At 40.3% G+C, this 18359-nt stretch overlaps 2 protein-coding genes across 3 annotated transcripts; one reads left to right on the forward strand and one right to left on the reverse strand.

The window, feature by feature from the left end:
* Positions 1 to 1528: 1528 nt before the first annotated feature.
* znf366 (zinc finger protein 366) lies at positions 1529 to 10955 on the reverse strand. 2 transcript variants are annotated; one of them, XM_088424704.1, is made up of 7 exons: positions 10892 to 10955; positions 7726 to 8700; positions 7222 to 7389; positions 6621 to 6771; positions 5886 to 6077; positions 3729 to 3903; positions 1529 to 3221 (listed from the first exon to the last, which is right to left on the reverse strand). In XM_088424704.1, exons 2-7 carry the CDS (start codon positions 8688 to 8690, stop codon positions 2740 to 2742), a joined length of 2133 nt encoding a protein of 710 aa, XP_088280830.1. In that variant the 5' UTR covers positions 8691 to 8700; positions 10892 to 10955; the 3' UTR covers positions 1529 to 2739. The 2 variants fall into 2 exon arrangements, with proteins under 2 accessions (XP_088280830.1, XP_088280831.1); XM_088424705.1 differs by having other exon boundaries at positions 3022 to 3221; positions 3769 to 3903.
* A 2881-nt stretch (positions 10956 to 13836) lies between these two features.
* LOC148429627 (isotocin-neurophysin IT 1-like) lies at positions 13837 to 16200 on the forward strand. The gene is made up of 4 exons (XM_088424706.1): positions 13837 to 13940; positions 14005 to 14129; positions 15146 to 15350; positions 15911 to 16200. Exons 2-4 carry the CDS (start codon positions 14010 to 14012, stop codon positions 16051 to 16053), a joined length of 468 nt encoding a protein of 155 aa, XP_088280832.1. The 5' UTR covers positions 13837 to 13940; positions 14005 to 14009; the 3' UTR covers positions 16054 to 16200.
* The last annotated feature ends 2159 nt before the right edge of the window (positions 16201 to 18359 follow it).

The following is an 18359-nucleotide window of genomic DNA, read 5'->3' on the forward strand; positions in this document are numbered from 1 at the left end:
TGTGTAACCCAGCCAAAGGTCCTGGACAACTAATTACATTTGACAATTGCATCCAGAAGGCCGCATCTTATCTTACATCCACCATTTGTTTGAGTCAGTCCTGGGTCAAGCTCATATGTTTGTTAGGAGGTATGGCAAGTCCTATCAACAGTTTACTACTGTAAATTACACTTTACTATTATTATGAAAGTGTAAAAGAAGTTAATCACCGTACTGACTATTCAAGAGAAAGCTTAAATCTTGATGCAAGATTTCAAGTGTGTATGACGTTTACTTGCTTTTTTATTACATCATGGTTTTGTAATGAATGAGGAGTATTTATACTGTACCTGCCCTACACAATGTGTAAAAGGGCATTAAGAAAACCCCCTAGTGAGAGTGATACATATACAATTGTCTGGACTTCATAAAACTAATTACAATGAAAAGAAATGAACACTGACAAGTTTTATTCAACAAAATTCCATTTTACAGTGGCTAACTCTGCAAAACCAATTAATAATGAAACACATACTAAAAAAAAAAATGCAAAGTTTTATTTCTGTCACTCATCCCAAAGATTCCAACATGTTTTAGTGTACACATGATTTCTCATGAACTTGCTGCTAACACTATTTCAGGGTAATACTATTTGTATGAGAGTTGTTTTTATTCATTTTGGAACAAGTACCGGTAATAGTTTATTTTAGCAGTCTTATTTTAATGAAATGACATCATCAACATATTGAAAAATACTTTGTATTGACTTGGAATATTGTACAGTAAATAAATATTGTTAGCTTTGACCTGGGAATGATAATGTATGAAAAACCATCATTTTGCTGAATTCATAAAAAATGGAGATGCCTGCAAATGCATTTGAATCCCCAATTATTGGTCATTTCCAGCCATCTGTTCTAGCGCTTGTCCTCACGATGGTTGCGGGACAGCTGAGCCAAACAACCAATCATACATTCACACAATTAAAAGTCTTCAATGACAGTTGTTTTTGTTAGAACTGCAATATTTCAGAACTATGAGGCAGGAATGCTAACCAATAATTCACCCAAATTCTTCAAAAGAATTAGTTGTTTTTGATCAAAGCAATAATATTGAATGAAATGTTCTTTTTGTGTGAGTGGGTGTGTCACACGGTATTTAATGTGGGATTCCACTACTATTGTAATGATTGACGCACTGAGCACAATGAATGCTTATGTTGTGACTCATGCACACACATGAAGCCTTTGTGTGGGACACCCGCTGCTTGTTTTTATCACAAGCAAAAAGACAGAAAGGCAGAGAGGTGTTTTCTCTTCCTCTTCCTCTACTTTGAAAGGGAAGCCGCGGGAGGAGAAGAGGCACAGAAATGGACGTTTGTAATATGTGGAGATGTATTCGGCCTCTGGGCTTGTCCATACGGTAAAGATGAAAAACGCATTTCTGCTTTTAAATGAACAGAAACACGCTTGGTTCCACCTGCACGATGCCGTCCATTAACAACGCCAAGCAGCCATGAGAGTAACAAAATGGGCAAGATGACACAAAATGCAAAATCACAGTTTATTTCACAATGATTCCAGTTATTTGTCTGTTGCCAAATTAATCCCATGGTATATACCACGATTTACAAGAATAATGCTTCAAATGTACTGTAATTCCTCACATAGTGGCAAAGGGCATTTAATCACCTAACAAAGGCCAGTATTGTATATTATTTCGCAAAACTCAAATATATGAAAGACTTGTCCTATTTTCTAAATCTGTCATATATTACAGTCCCATATTATGTTGGCAGTCCCAAAATATTTTTCTTTCATATTGAAATTATTTTCGTCGTTTGCAATTGGATATGCCATGCAACCATACGGTGTAAAAACAAGAACAAAATAAAGTTGTCTATTTGAGGTTTAAAATGGACTAACTACATTTTTAGCAGAGCAGGAGCCACTATTTGAGGAAATACGGTTCTCTTCAACATTTTCCATTAGTCATGTACAGTTCTTTTTGTTGTAAACGCCTGAGAGCAATTCCAAAAGATTATGTTCAAATGCATTTGTCACAGCTTTCATTGTTACGCTTCATTTCATAGTCGGCTCAAGATAATGCCCACTTACGTCACACACACTTAAAAAAAAAAAAAAAAATTGGGTTTGCCGGAGAATCTTCAAGCTCAACCTAATATGCACTAAGCTCCAAAGATACTCTGTTAAAAATTACCGGCATTTCACAATAATCACCTGTATTAATGTACATTAATTTGTTGTATTTAAGTTACCCTGTAATATTACAATGAATACCTGTGTAAATTACAGCAGCCTTGGATTTTACAGTATTTACCCGTTACTCTAAAGTAAAATCCATTTATCAGTATGTTGTTGTAAATGCATTCACAGGATATTGCTGTATTCATTACTGGGAAAGTAATGCAAAACGTATCCAATTATTTACTGTGAAATCACAGCAAATTTTTAACAGTGTAAACTTTATTAAACAAGTCCAAATTGAGCCTTTCAGTGCTCGTCGCACAAAGAGCTAAAGGAAAAAATGAACAAACGTGTTTGAGCCATGATCTCCCAAAATGTTCTTCATCCTGCGACTATTCCAATCCCTCTGTATCACAGTTGCAAACATTGAAAGTTGAACATTAAGAAATTCAGTTTACCCGGAAAGGTCGCATTACAATTTAAGAGTGACCCTGAATTGTATCCAGAAAGCCAAAGACCCCAAACTTTGTGTGAGCAAAGTTCATCATCTCAACTATTGACAGTCTGCAAAATCCGCATCCTTTTCACACTCTTTGTCATCCTCCTTCACTTTTTCATCCCTGTTTGACAGCTCTGTCGATTCCCTGGAGATATCCATCTGTAATCTGCTCTTGGTCAAATTGTCAAGCCTTTCTTCCACTTCAGACTCATCGGCGGGGTCACCTGACTCTCTGCGACTTCTCTCGATCCGTTTCCAAGTTGCATTTAAGCGTCTACCTGACGGCGGGGACCTCCGCCCTCTCACCTCCGCACCACCAGAGGGCTCGTCAGGGCTGGATTGAGCGTGCCTGTACAAACTCTCCTCATCCTCCTCCTGGCAGGAACTACCAGGCACGCTCTCGCCGTCAGACTGGGGAAGATGGAGACCCGGTAGGCCCGGGGGCTTCTGAGAAAGATCGAATGGCTCTTTTTGGTTGAAACGGCTCAGGAGACTCATGGGAGGGGTGCGGCACAAAGGTCCCCGCTGTCGGAACACTGAAATCACAGAATGAAGTCGTCAAGATGATGAGGGACATACCGCTGGAATTTAGGTTAAAAATTTTAACATGTATTGAAAAGTACCTTTTAAACACAATTGTATTTGAAGACATTTCATATGTTTAAGGTGGGGAACCTCAATATAATTGCAGGGATTAATCAATCCATTATCTATTGCCGCTTATCCTCACTAGAGTCGCCGGCTTGCTGGTGCTTATCCTAGCTGTCTGCGAGCAGTAAGCGGAGGACACTATCATTATATCAACCCGTAATGCCCCAGGGTATGTGCGTTGCGCAAATAAATAAAAAGGTTCCATATTTTTAGCATGTACAAAAACATAATTTGTCGGTATATACAGGTATGTTGGAATGAGTTTACTCCAAAATACTTTTTTTTTCAAGACCACATACTCTTTGTAGCGCCTAGCCTACTTTGAGGACTGAACGGCATTAATGCTGAAAGATGAGCATTATTCAATACGGTGGATGTGCTGAGGCGCTTACATCTTTCATCCAGGCCTCTGTCCATGACACCATGCTTCACCTTCATGTGTCTTGTGAGATTTCCCTTCAGCGTGAACTTGCTAGGACAGTAGAGGCACTTGAAGGGTTTGCTGTCCGAGTGGAGGTGCATGTGGCCCATCAGGTTGTGCATCCTGTTGAACTCCTTGCCACAGAGCTGAAAGACAAACAGACAAATGTATTCCCTGCTTTTTGGCAGGTGCATGTAGCTATCTTTCACCTTAACCCTAACCCTTGAAGTATTTTTGCCATTGTTGTCACTTGTACTTGGATGAACTGTGGTGTTTTGTTGAATAGTCTAAACTTTGTCAAAATGTTAAATGTATGTTTATCTGTGTATCTTAGCTGCTGTAAATGTAAAAAAAAAAAGGCCTCTTTATAAAATCGAGATACCCCGATTATTTTTAGGGTTACAAGCACATGAATTTCTGGTATTTCTGGTATTTCTCCCTCTCTCATTCACACACTGGCATTCACGACTTTATTGATACCAATGTCAACATGTCCACGCTTGAGCAAAAGCGAAAAACAAAAAAAGAATTGACACGGTTGCACTTTGGACACTTCATGGAAAAGGGGCATCTGCATGGCTATGCCTAATGAAATGTCCAAATAGAAAGCATGACATGTATAGTGTTTGTCCCGGCCAAATTTCTATTGAGTGATGGAACGTAATCTTGAATGAATGCGCAGGCCTTTCCCCACAGATACGCCCAATGCGAACTCCCCACCGTCCTTGGTTTCCTCGTTTCCTCTCCCTCTGTCTTCTCTCTGGCACCAGCACGCGCACAAACATACACACACTCACACACACGCCCAAACGCAAGGAAAAGAGAGGGACCGAACGAGAGGAAGCAACAGAACAGGGAAGGGCAACTCCTCCGTTGTCCTTCCTCTCCATTCTCTTTTATTAGGGTGGTCCTTTCCTTCAGGAGGAGAGAGGGACTCTGGACTGTCCGAGAGGACCGTGAGAAAACAGGAAGCCCCCCCACCCCCGATCCGAGCAGCAGAGAAAGCGAGATGAAATCTATTTGTGGGCCTGGTTCTCCGGGGAGGCGGGAGGCCATTGTTAGAGAGTCAGTTTTGTGCGCCGATATCCTTCCTATGAGTGAGGAGGCCGCCGTTGCCAAACGCCTCCCAGCTATCTGGTCATGCTCCCAAGCCTTCTTCTAAACACCAAGGTCAAGCTCCACAGAGTCAATCTCGCTGGCTACCACTTGACACTTTTTTTCAGGTAATCTATCAACTGAGCTGACGCAAGAGGCGGGTGTTCCATTTTGTGTCACGTTTTTAAAACAGACCGTTTGGCTAGGTCTTTAGAGGATGAGATTAAAAATAAAACAAAAAAGAAAGGATAAAGAAAACAAAAAGTTGAGACATGCATGCGTGAAGTGTTTTGTCAAAACCCAGTGTACATTTTGGATATTGGTTTTCTTGACAGAAATGCCAACAGAAATGTCCATTTTTTTATTTATACAAAAACGACCTCCAAAGTCTCGACTTAGAAAAAGATCAAATTCTAATCAAAGTGTTTTAAAATAAGAGAATAATAGATGATGTGCATCTATGCTAAGTAGTTTTTTTAAAATCCGATAAACTCACTAGCACGTCACTTTGAAGTTGCCACCGGATGACCCGGAGTCGCTCATCTCGAACGTCATTTCACAAAAGAGTGACCAATAAAAGTTGAAAACACCAATAAGCACGGCTTAGAACAGAAACCAGCCGGACCAAAAGCATGCCAACATGGCGACACATTATGCAGAATACACCAACATGCTCTTCTTCACCTTGTTGCAGATCATCATGTCATCGGCGAATAATCCAAATGTAATTCATGGTCAGTTCCAGGGCATCTTTCTATAAGTCGATTTCTACATTTAACTTTAAAGCTTAATTTTGTGATAAGGCACGACACGTAAAATATGGCTTTAAAAAGTTAATATATAATTAATTATTGAGGCTATGACAATATGATTATCTTTAATCATCCATTTAATGAATTATTTGAGTAAATTAAAATAAAGTACAATTATTTAATTATTTTATTCAAGTGGTTAAACTCCTTTACAGATTACGGGATGGCGTAAGCGTGCTCCCGAGCCATACTTTTTCTAACCCCTTGCTTCCTGTACGCACCTTACACTTGTAAGGCTTGATGTCGGAGTGGACGATCATGTGGGCCTTGAGCGTCTGCTTTTGTACGAAGCTCTTGAAGCACTTGTGGCACTGGTAGGCCCTCACGTTAGTGTGAATGAGGACGTGGCGCTTCATGTTGGCCAGGAGCGTGAACTCGCGCCCGCAGATGCGACACTTGTGCTCCTTCACACCCTGGTAGTAGAGTCAAAGTATTAAAAAACTGAAATATGGCAAAAAAAAAAAAAGTAAATTTGAACTGATAGATGTAAGCAAGATAGAGTTTCACATACAACACTGTGGTGACCCAATTTCTGATCTGAAATAAAAAAAAAACGAATCTAAGCTGTTAGCGCTACTGTATATGTTGACGGAGAACTTTGCTAAAAGCAGAAGATAGTCAACAATTCTTCAAATAAAGAGACCATGCTCACTTTGGCTGGCTATCTTAATGCTAGCACAGCAACAGCTCGATTGATCTAGAATGGATGGATGGATATGGAGTGTCCAATGCATCTATTATGCATGTTTTTGGAAAGTGTGGGTGGATGGGAATGCTTGGAGAATACCCACTCAGGCACAGGGAGAACATGCAAACTCCACACAGGAAGCTGGAATTGAAGTGTGAGGCAGACTTGCTAACCGGTCTGCGACCCCAGTTTTATACTATTCATCATAAAATGTTATGCTAACTTGTAGAGCTGATAGGCAACTTGTGCGCATTGACCTTCAACCTACTTTGTGAGTGAGCGTGTGCTGCTTGAGGTGGTGCGACTGGATGAACTCCATCCCGCACTCGCTGCAGATGTATGGCCGGATGTCTTTGTGCTTCATCATGTGATTTTGCAACTGACTCGGGTATTGGAACGTCTTCTGGCATTCGGAGCACCTGCAGGAACGACACATAACTGTGACATATTTGTTGAATATACATATGTAGCCTATCATAGATATGCTCAAAAGTCAGAAAGGAATCCACATTTATTGACTGCACTTGTTTAGCCACAGAGACTCCCTACACTTGACTTTTTCATCAACATTGAAAATAGTTGAGTATTACTATAAAACACAATACAGTATCTAAATATACGTACGGCATTGGTGCAGATTAGTGGACCTCGCATCATACCTAGAAACGTGGTTTTGTTGTGATAGCTTGTGATGGCTCACAGGAGTTTTGAGTGGCTGTTACAAGTACAGCAAGCCATTCATCTACAATTGAAATTTGCAATCACACCAAGACTAATTGGCCCCAATTGTCCACTCATGAAATCTAGTCGCAGAACGCTACACGACAGTTGCGTCCGGCAACATCGGGCCCTATGTGTTGAGTTTTCACCTATACACGGTGGGGCCGCGGTGAGCAGTCAAGTGTCTCTTGAGGAGGGCCAGTGTGGGGAAGTCCAGACCGCACTCGACGCATATGTTGTCTTGCCCTTTCTCGTGCTTCAACTCGTGGGTGCGAAGCTCACTTGGGTAAGCGAAGCCTCGGCCACACACGCTGCAACTGGTGGATGGGGGTGAATGTTACAGCAGGGGGTTATTGATGTGTTAATAAGTTTTGCATTTAATCTTTCATTCATCAGTATGCTGGATGTCAACATGTAATTTCATTTGATTTTTGTATATTTTTATTTTAGGACAGAGTTAAAGTAACATGCACTAGATAATACTGCCATAATCATTTCAATTGTCCTGAAAAAAGTGCCCTTAATTTCTGATTTCCTCCACGTTATTTAAATACTGTAGAACTTTAAAGCAGTATTCATAAAGTGCAGCCAAACGTTCGGAAACACCCCAATGAGCATATGTAGAGTGCAAAAGCACTCAACTCAACAAATACCTGTAAGGCTTGACATCACTGTGCTGCATCATGTGCCTCTTCAGATGGCTGGTCTGGGTGAAGGCCTTGTGGCACACCTGGCACTTGTGCGGTCTCATGCCCTGGTGTGTGAGCAGGTGTGTGTGCAGGTGGCTCAGCTGCTTGAATAGCTTCCCGCATAGATGGCAGCCGTGGGGCTTGATACCTTTGTGGCCCAGAATGTGCGTGACCAGGTTATACTTGGACGTGTAGGACTTATCGCACATGCGGCACTTCCACCGCTTTTGATCACCGCCCACATCCACGTAGTAGCTGTCGTCCACGTGGACGTCGAACGCGGGCTTCTCTCTGCCGCACGACCCGCCCCGAGGGGCGGCGTCACGATCTCGGTGCGTCGGCCTGACGTCCTCCCTGGGCGGGAAGGGCATAACGGGGCCGGGCATGAAGAAGGGATACGGGATGAGGCTGTGGTGGAGAGGTGGGAAGTATGATGGGTGGATGAGGAAAGGGGGAGGGGGCCACATCGGAGGTGGACTGAGAGGTTCCCGTTTCGTCTTAACTGGGGCGTCAATGGTGCCGGTTCTCTGATGAAGCTGCAGCCTGCTCAGCTCGATCATCCCGGGACCAATGAGTGAAGGGGGAATGGGGTGAGACGGGAAAGAGAGGTGGGAGAGGTTGACCGTTTTGGGAATGCTACTTTCTTGCTCCTCACCACTCTCACACTCGTGGGCATCCATTTTCAATGGAGTTCTTTTGCGTTTTTGGGACCCTTCCCTGATGGGATTCCCGGGGCTCAGCATGGGGAAGAAGTCAGGCGAGCCTTGTAGTGGGCTAGCACTCTCTCCAGCGGAATATCTTAACGGGGAACATTTAGGGGCCTTAATAATGATGGAAGGTGGGGTGACATAGAACCTGTGCTGATCTGGTTGGCGAGTGTCCTCTCTGAATCGAGGACGCGTTGGTGATGACAAATGGAATGTTTCCATCTTGACATCCCTGCAGAAAGAGATTGAATGATCATTTGTTCTTTCCGTTTTCAATTAGCGATTTAAATGGAAAAACAAGATGTGCGACGGTCGAGCCATATTTTGTTTGATTTCTCATAATTCAAAAAGTGAGTTTAACCAGATAGGATATGTTCATTTGCTATTTACAGTCTCGACCTGACGAAGAGGCACTTGCGCGTAAACGTTGTTTAAACAATAACTCCAAAAACAGTTGGGTTAAAAATAACCCACTTATAGATTACATAAGGACAGAGCCAGAAAGTTGGGTCAATTTGATCCAAATATAGGCTTGGGCATTTTTCTGACTCATTCGTGGGTTATTTTTGACCCAACTGTTATTAGAGTGATATGAGTAGAACCATAAAAAATGACATTATAGCAATCATAAAACATCTGACCTGGCATTCATTTGACCTTATTTTGTTTGTTTGTTTTCTCCTTCCAGTATTGGAACCAGAACCAAGGTGACAAACTGGTTATTGCAACTAGTTCACACAATAACAATACAATATTGTAATTCTGTCTGATTTTGTATTTATTTTCTTCATTTACATACTCCTTTGTCGTTCGAGAAACAAACTTGTACGGGTAATTAGTAGGAGAATGTTACACTACGATGATATTATACATCATTCCATCTTTGAATATTGATCTTGGCAGATAATGTTTATAATAATGTAATAAATGAATTGTTATTACTATTAATGAGAATAATTGTTCCCATTTTTTTAAAAGGTTTTGGACACAACGTTACAGACTAATTCAATAGAATGAAAAAGGACAGTGTGGACTAGCTTGACTGGTACAGAAGGATTTTCTCCAAGAGCATGATTTGTGGAACTTTTACAACTCCGAACCACAGGGTTTCAATTCTGGACTACCTGTTTTTCACTTCTTAATTTCTCAGGGATCCCTATCTTGAAATTAGGAACTTTGTCAAAGACCACGGGTCACCTTTTCACATCTCCCTCACGTTATTTTTATTTTTTTAAGGGAAGGAACTTACCTTTTCTCTTCCACTCATACACTCACCTTATACAAAGGGTCCAGATTTTTTTCTTTATTTTTAAGAGAAATAATGGCTTTAACTTGAAATTTTTGAGGTGTAAGTAGAACATTTAGGGGGACACACAGTACATTGACTTACAAAGTAAACATTCACATCAACTATATTATCGATCACTGGGTTGCAGTGTGCAGCAGGAGTTTGTCAGGGACAGAAATAGTCACAAATAAGAGAAAATCCGCTTGCACTAGCTTTCTGACATTTTACATCCAGTCTGCATGAACTACTGACTTACAAAAAAAAATTGTGCACAATATAACCAACTAGCATTCATGTTTTGACAACACAGCATGATTTATGTTGTGGATGAAATACTAGTGATGGAGGTTGTGTTCATCATTGCCATTTATTTCCAATTGTGACAGTTTATTCCAATTTTGAAAACCAGTGTGAAGTCAAAACTGCCGTTAATCATTCACAGCACTTTAACTACTATATACATCACTTTAATATATCGCATGTACACATGAAGTGACGTATGTTGTGAAAGATGCATAAAATATGATCAAATGTGTAATGTGTTTTCATGACACACAGAAGGTACCATAAGATTACATTGATCCTGTATATAATCTCAAAAGCCGCTTCATTAGGTACAACAGAGAAAGCAACCCAACACAAAAGCTCCTTCAGATTTCTTACCTTAACAAAGATAATGACACTCACCTTTGTTGCTTTCAGAAAGCTACTGGTTGAATTGTAATTTGAAGATGAAACATTAGAGCAACCTCTCATATCGTTGAATGAATACTTTAGAGTAATCACTGCTGTATTAGTAACGAGAGATTTTTCTTTTATAGGATTTGATCTGATATTGCAACCAATTGTGACAGATGCATTGCACAGATGCATGCACATTTCTCCATAGTGACAAAAATGAATGATGAGAACATTATTTAAAAAATAGCATTACTTGCACATGACATTATGCATGTGATTCTTACACAGCAAACACATTATAAGCATATAACTGTACAGTCAAGTATGTTAACGTTGTTTTGCACGGAGTGTCATTGACGACGTAGTCATGATTGCCCCCAAACAATCCATTTAAAAGAGAAGCCCCTCCTTGTGCCAATGTGAGTCTACTCCAATGTGTATGTGTCTGGCATACCTGGCCAAGAGTTGTTTTGCTGTGATGCCGTGCGTCCTGGCAGCCGTTCTCCCTCCCGCTCCCTCCTGACAATGCGCGGCCCTTCCACAGATGAGCTTTTTTGGAGGGACTTAAGAAAGAGAACAGGAACAATCACTTTGTTCTCATTTTTCAGATGAGTACCTTCGGAGTGAAGGAAGGAAGGGAGGGGAGAGGAAGTCAACAAGTCGAGTGCCTTCCTGCAGAAAAATAAAAAAACACTAGATAGACATCTCCGTTTCTCGATGAAATAGGGATTTGCAGAGCTCTTGGAGGAATGCGGGGCAGGGACCCGGTGGATGTTTCAAACAAAAAACAATGCACTTTGAACGTGGAACAGTATGCGAGCGTGGAGGATGTACTGTAAACACTGATCTATTTAATTGCAAATAAGGGGGAATATCAACTTCAGTGCTTTAACTGACAGCAAATGTACCAAAGCTAAATGTCATTTATCACGTGCATCTGCAGCCAAACATGAACTTACTTTAATTGAATGGAATGCATGAAATGTGTTCTTATTATTTGCTTTCAATGTAGTTTAATATTAAAAAATGCAGTAAAAGAAATAAACGACTTTTCATTTGGATTATTTGTGACTCCTTTTACTGTGCAAAACCTGGCTACTGGGGGCTGTCACGGAGACACAAACTAATGATTTTTACAACTACTGTGACGGTACTGTCAAACTACAGTCATTTTAAGATAAAGAATCGATACAGAATATAAGATATAGAAGGAAGGGCGGCTCGGTAGAAGAGTGGTTAGCAAGTCCGCCTCACAGGTAAAGGACTCCAGTTCGAATCCAGCTGGCTCAAGCCTTCCTATGTTGAGTTTACATGTTATTCCCTAGCCCGCGTGGGTTCTCCGGCTTCCTCCCGCATTCCAAAAACATGCACGGCAGGTGAATCGGACATGCTAAATTGCCCTTAGGTGCGATTGGGTATGTGAGTGGTTGTTCGTCTCTGTGTGCCCTGCGATTGGCAAGCAACCAGTCCATGGGAGTCCCCCGCTTACTGCCCGAAGTCAGACTCTTTTTTTGAAGAATGATATCTGCCAAACTGCTGCTCGTTGCGAAGTGAGCTCTCACCTACAGCACTCATATCTTGAATGGATGCTTGCAAGCACATTTAAAGCAAAATCAGTCGGACGAAACCTTGCATCTCCAGTAACTTGTGGTCTCATTTCTCATGGTGTTCGAAACAGCACAATGTATGCACATCATCCACAATTGTGGAAATTGTGAAATCAATTGTATTTGATTTCGTTATATTTCATGTCTCAAATGGACAAATCTTTAATTTATTTTCTAACAATTAATTAATTAAAAAAACATACGTGTGTTTCTCAGTGCACTTTTATAGAAACACCGAACAAATGTATGATCACAGCCACCAGGAGGGGCAAATGTCTCACTCATCTCACTCATCACGCCACTAAGGAGGCCCAAACAGCAAAACGGCACACCAGCTGCAGGGAATGACAGGCACTTGGTACATCGTATTTTCCGGCAAGATTACAATCTAGGAATGTAATAGGAATGAAACAAGCAGTGAAAAGAAATATTACATGCAATGAGCTCAAGTTCTGATTATCAAAGCAACCATAAAACACTGCTGGAGTCATCTGACTCCAACTTACATAACTTACATAAGTTAGTTATAAAAGAGGGTTGTCAGCTAACAAGTCATTATTCAGCGTGAGCTAAGCGTCAGTAATTGAACTCATATCATTGAAAGACGCAAACTGTCCTCTGGTTTGTGGCCCATCATTAGCTGTGTTAATTTGCTCATGAGGCCAATTAACCCAAGGACCTGGACAATGTGGGCTTCAATCCATTCAAGAGATTAGCAAATTGATGTTATATGCGTGCTCCTGTATGGTAATTCACTTCTAGTCCTATGAAAAGGTGTCATGTCGAGGTACATTTATTTGTACACGTCCAAATGAAAAAAAAAATAAAGGATCATTCGGCTGCATTGCTACAGTATCATATCATTGTTTGCTATTGTCACACAGTTAAAATGAATTGACTCCGAAAAAAATGTGCAAAAAACGTTGCTTTGCGCTATTGAAGGAAACATCCATACATCCATTTTCTATAGCCGCTTATCCTCACAAGGGTCGCAGGCTTGCTGGTGCCTATCCCATCTGACTCTGGGCAGTAGACTGGCTAAACCCTGAACTGGTTGCCAACCAAGTGCAGTTGAATGAAAAAATTTAGGAGAAAATTAGGAGAATTTAGGGTTTAGAATTTGGGAGAAAAAAAGAATTGACATATCTGTTCAAAGTGAAGAAAAACACAAGTTAGGTAGAGAGCTCCATTAAAAACAAAAAGAACAACCCCTTTCAGCAAATATAAGAAAAGTAATCATCGTGAAGAACATTTGTCTTAGTGTGCTAGATAAAGTCATGTTGCGGATGAGATCTGGCCATGAAAAAGGCACATGTGACCGAGCACAGTGCTTCCCAAACTGACTCTTACCACATTATTTACATTTTGAAAAAAACATCACCGCACACCACCAAACAAAACACGCAGTTTGTTTGATTGTTCGTTTTACCACCTGCCATCTAGTGGAAAAGCGGTTGATTGTCCTGCCTGTCACTATACAACGCTGTCATAGATAGCTAGCGGTGTGAATAAACCCTACAAAGCGACAGCAAAAACTCGTATATCAATTATTACTAAGACTGCATCATCATTGTACTCTCATCACGATGCTTTCCCGCCTTGTTATAATTTCACCTTGCTGACCTATTTGACCCAAAGTCATGTCGAGCATGCACAGTCACGCACTGGAATGATTCATGAGACAAGCGGTGCTCCATACCCGCGCTGACCGTTGACCTGACTGCTGGACAGTTCTGCCAGCCAACCACTAGCGACTCATTAAGATGTCCTAAGTGGCTTTTGGCTTTCTGTGGCACTCTTAAAAAGGCAGTCCGTTGAGTATATATAAGAGATTGGAGCGTTGCACCAGCAAGTGGAAGCATCAGAACCAGACTTTGACAAGTCACTTCACAACAGGTATGACTTTTGAGTGTGCGCTTGTGTTGTTTTATATTTTATACTCATTGTCCTCTTCTTTCAGCCAAGATGAGCGGAGCAGCCGTGTCCGTGTGCTTGTTTTTCCTCCTGTCTGTATGCTCGGCGTGCTACATCTCCAACTGTCCCATCGGCGGGAAACGTTCCATCATGGACGCCCCGTTGCGCAAGGTGAGTGTTTTGTTGTGATTTGAGCAGAAATATTTGAAAAAGGGCAGGCGGATGTATCACAGGGCAGTCACCCGCTGACAGCTAAATTGGACCCAGTCGATTTTTTGTCATTTTAAAATTAAGTTCATGAATGAATGCAGAAAAGGCTCAGATTACAGATGATTTCCCATTTTGACGGATAGGAGGCACTCCCGAGCTCCCCCACCACTCTATTGTAAAAAATCAGAAAATGGACTAAGGCCATTTTAGTTTTCAGGGGTTCAACTCAAAGAAGAAGCCTTTTGAAGGACATCATCTATCAAGTCTTCTGTGTCATTATCTCTTTGAGAAAGACTATGTCATATTCCACTAAAAGCACTATGCCAAGTCAACGTCAGCAGCATGATTGTTATTGCATCCGATAGCAACCACTAGCCAAGCTGACTTTGGACAAGACTGGTTGTATTATCTATGCAGTATTTAATGGCCTTTAGATCCATTAACTACTTTCATTTTTTTCAAGTCATCTATCAAAAACAGGGAATAAAACCCATCATATATATTGTCAGTTAGAATATTCAACCAGCATATACTTCAAAAATTCTCCTCCTTCAATCAATCCTTTTAGATTGATTGACGAAAGTTCAGTTGTGTTTAATTATTAATTTATTTGTAGAATCACCTTTATGACAGTAAATGAATGAATCAATGCTGATATTGAAATGCTTGCTCAAGTGCACTAGCTGCATTAGTTGCTACGTATACCAATTGGCCAAGAAGAAACTTAGCTTCCTTTGCACTGTCCTATGATTTAAATGTTCAAAATATAGTTTCAACGTTTTACTCCAGCGCATTTGTGAACTACACGTCCATTGTATTTAACCTAAAAGTGAAATACCGCTGTATTAAATCTGTTTATTTGGAATAATCAATATTAAAGTACTGGTGGTGATAGCCAAGTATCTTTTGAAGTGAAGAAAAAAAAAACAACTAAAGCACCCGTGACCATGCTTGAACGAAGAACTGTTTGCTTTCAGTGCATGTCATGCGGTCCCGGCGACAGGGGTCGCTGTTTCGGACCCAACATCTGTTGCGGCGATAGCTTCGGCTGTTTTCTGGGCACCCCGGAAACTGCTCACTGCCTTGAGGAGAGCTATCTGCTCACCCCCTGCCAGGCCGGGGGGAGATCCTGCGGATCTGAGGGCGGACGTTGCGCCGCTTCAGGTCTCTGCTGTGATGCAGGTGTGCCATTTATTTCCAGAAATATAAGCGGTAGCCAATTATATGCGAAAAGATATGTGAAATAAAAATGTCTATAAATATGTCTACAAGCTTATTCAAACAAATTTATATTAAAAATAAGCCTTCTGTTATTTGTAATTGTAATGCAGGTGTGTGTTATCTTGCCCTTTTTGCTGAATTTTTAGGCGCAAAAAATGCTCATTAGTTCATTGCAGGTGAACTCATTTTGAAATGATTAGGGAAGGGGTTTCATCATGAATCGTTTTTAAGCTTCAAATTGGTTCCTTTTTTTGCATTTACTGTAATTTGCAGTGGTTTACAACTACACCGCGCCATCTCTTTACAAAAGTGTACCTAATGTTCAGCATTTTGACATAGAATTGAGTCATTTTAGCTTTACTTACTAAACAAAGGTTATTTTGTCTAAGTAGAATACAAAACCCATAACTTTGTGAGCTGCATTTGTCTTGTGAAAAGGTTCACGGCATATAAAGCTGATAAGAAAAGAGAATGATTGCACTTATTCCATGAAGTACTTTCCCCCTTGCCCTCATTCCAAGAGAGCTGCAGCGCAGACCAGTCGTGTGTCATGGATGAGGAGGCGGATCAAGTGAGCCAATACGACGCTGGCGACCCCGGTGACATCATTGCGAGGCTCCTCCATCTGGTCGCTAACACAACCCCTCATCGACTCGCTCAGTGAGTTGACGCTGAGGGGCGGGGGCGCCTGCTAGACCTTTAGTATATGTTATTAGTTGCCCTTTTGAGCCTCTTTTATGTATGAAAAAAGGAGATGGACAGTCATCCGGCTAGCTTGCATGTTGAAATAAAGTTTGGAGGAAAACTAAAATGTTGTGTTTCCTGGTTCAACTTAACCTGTGGCTTTGTGTTGTGCTGTGTTGTGTGTTGTGTGTGTGTGTGTGTGTGTGTTTTCTTTTTTTTGAACAAGACTTATTTAATGATGAATATGTGTGTTTTTTTTTCACTACTCAATCTTCAGTTTCATCACCTTGAATCTTGAAAGCACTGGATAAATGCTCTTGCAGATTTTACCATTCGCCTATCTATGAATATGAACTTTTTCACCCCTTTTGGACAATATAAGTCCAAAAAATTGACAAATACTGCCAATAGGTTGGGGGGAAAAAATCCTCCAACCTTTCACATTTTAATATCACTAAGGTTGTTCCGGGCTATGATGGGCCTTAAGTTTCAACCCTGGTCCTTTAGTGACATCATGTTCATTCTAAAATAATATACCTCATAATAACCTTTAAAATAGGCTAATTAAGCCATTTTATTTTCAACACATCTGTACATCGCACGAAGCACTGCAAAAATGGATATATGTTATACAGACCAGGGAAAATAATTTATTTTAAAATATTTATGAATAAATTGCGTTTTTCAACCTATGTGCAGGCCTACACCGAAGGCCTTGCTGACCCTTAGAGCCCACCACTGTTTCTTGGCACTATGATGTAATTTCAAATCAGTCAAATCTGTCAACAGCAAGAGTTAAAATGGCCACCACCTAACAAAAACAAACATGGTAAATTCTTCTGCTTAATTAGCATTCCACAAATGCAACAGTCATCAGAATATTGGTGTTCAGTTTACTGGCGCCTTATAGACATATAGAAGGAAAAAAAACCGCGCACGATTCCCCTTTAATTCAGTCACTTGCATCATTTGTTCACATAAGAAACAGTCAATATTCAAAACCAATTGGTTACCATGCTGCCCATCAGAAATCATATTTGCTCTAAAGACTCAGCAAAACCTTATCACACAGCACTACTCCGCCAATAGCACACTCATCTTTATCTACTACCCATCTTCTGTGTATGTGTGTGCGTGTGCATGTGCGTGTGCGCGCGTTTGTGCGGCTACAATATCAGTCATTATCTCCTACGAGAGGTCACCTTTGATCCATTGGTCTCCAGTTTCATAGCAAATCTTGCACAGTTTTGAACAGACCCTACCGGACGATAAACACACCAGTGGACAGAGCACACTGAAAGACACCAAGGAGGATTTATACTATTGATCAGCTGCGATTGAATCTTGCTAAAACAAGAGAAACATTCCCACACATCTTATCATTAGTGATCTCATCACCTGAGTAAAGTTCACACACGAGGAAGCACAATCATTATCACCTCCTACGATGACTCTTGTTGGAACTCATGGAAATTTACAACATTGTCGATGCAAGCCACAGATTGTAGCGAGAGTATTTTAATGTTCATCCTAGTCATGAGAGAAAAAAAATTGCCTTTTTACTAGTATTAATACCTGCTCATGCACTCATTTAAAAAAAAAAAAATAATATATATATATATATATATATATATATATATATTTTTTTTTTTTCTAGAAATTCTAATTTGAAACATTTAAAAAAATACAAAAAAAAAAATATATATATATATATATATATATATATATATATATATATATATATATATATATATATATATATATATATATATATATTTTTTTTTTTTTTTTTCTAGAAATTCTAATTTGAAACATTTAAAAAAATACATTCTGAACCGGGGCCACCATAAATTTGACACCTGGTTCTTAGAATGACTAGTCATTTGAAAAAAAATCAACTTCATTTGTTTAAAAATAAGCAAGTGCTGGTATAGTTTTATTCTTTAATCAATACCATTTTTTTATTTTACTATTATATAAAATAAATAGTGAACTGCTCTCACATGCCCTACTGATCCTTTTGACTCATATACACCGGTGGTCTCCAACCTTTTTATCACCATGGACGGGTCAACGCTTGAGATTTTTAATATTGACCGGGGGGGATGTATTATCATACATCAACATTCTTACAAAGAAAGTTGTTTTATAAACGCATTAAACACGCCTGCTGTCTGTGATGTCATGATGTCCTCAATGCACATGCGGGACAGTTTGGGGCCATTTAGGGTTCACAACACAAGTCACATACAGGTCACATTTATTTGGAAATGTGGATGACCTCCC

This window comes from Hippichthys cyanospilos, chromosome 1 (assembly GCF_059441005.1).
Source record: "Hippichthys cyanospilos isolate Australia breed blue-spotted pipefish chromosome 1, RoL_Hcya_1.0, whole genome shotgun sequence".
In the NCBI taxonomy this organism is placed as follows: Eukaryota; Metazoa; Chordata; class Actinopteri; order Syngnathiformes; family Syngnathidae; genus Hippichthys; species Hippichthys cyanospilos.

Coding starts and splice junctions, on each gene's coding strand:
- znf366 (XM_088424704.1), bottom strand. CDS start 8,690: ATGGAAACATTCCATTTGTCATCACCAACGCGTCCTCGATTCAGAGAG. Junction 3,904..5,885: donor TCAAGCCTTACAAGTGTAAG/GTGCGTACAGGA, acceptor TTTGTCTTTCAG/CTCTGTGGCAAGGAGTTCAA. Junction 3,222..3,728: donor CAGAGGCCTGGATGAAAGAT/GTAAGCGCCTCA, acceptor CTGTGATTTCAG/TGTTCCGACAGCGGGGACCT.
- LOC148429627 (XM_088424706.1), top strand. CDS start 14,010: ATGAGCGGAGCAGCCGTGTCCGTGTGCTTGTTTTTCCTCCTGTCTGTA. Junction 14,130..15,145: donor TGGACGCCCCGTTGCGCAAG/GTGAGTGTTTTG, acceptor GTTTGCTTTCAG/TGCATGTCATGCGGTCCCGG. Junction 15,351..15,910: donor AGGTCTCTGCTGTGATGCAG/GTGTGCCATTTA, acceptor CCTCATTCCAAG/AGAGCTGCAGCGCAGACCAG.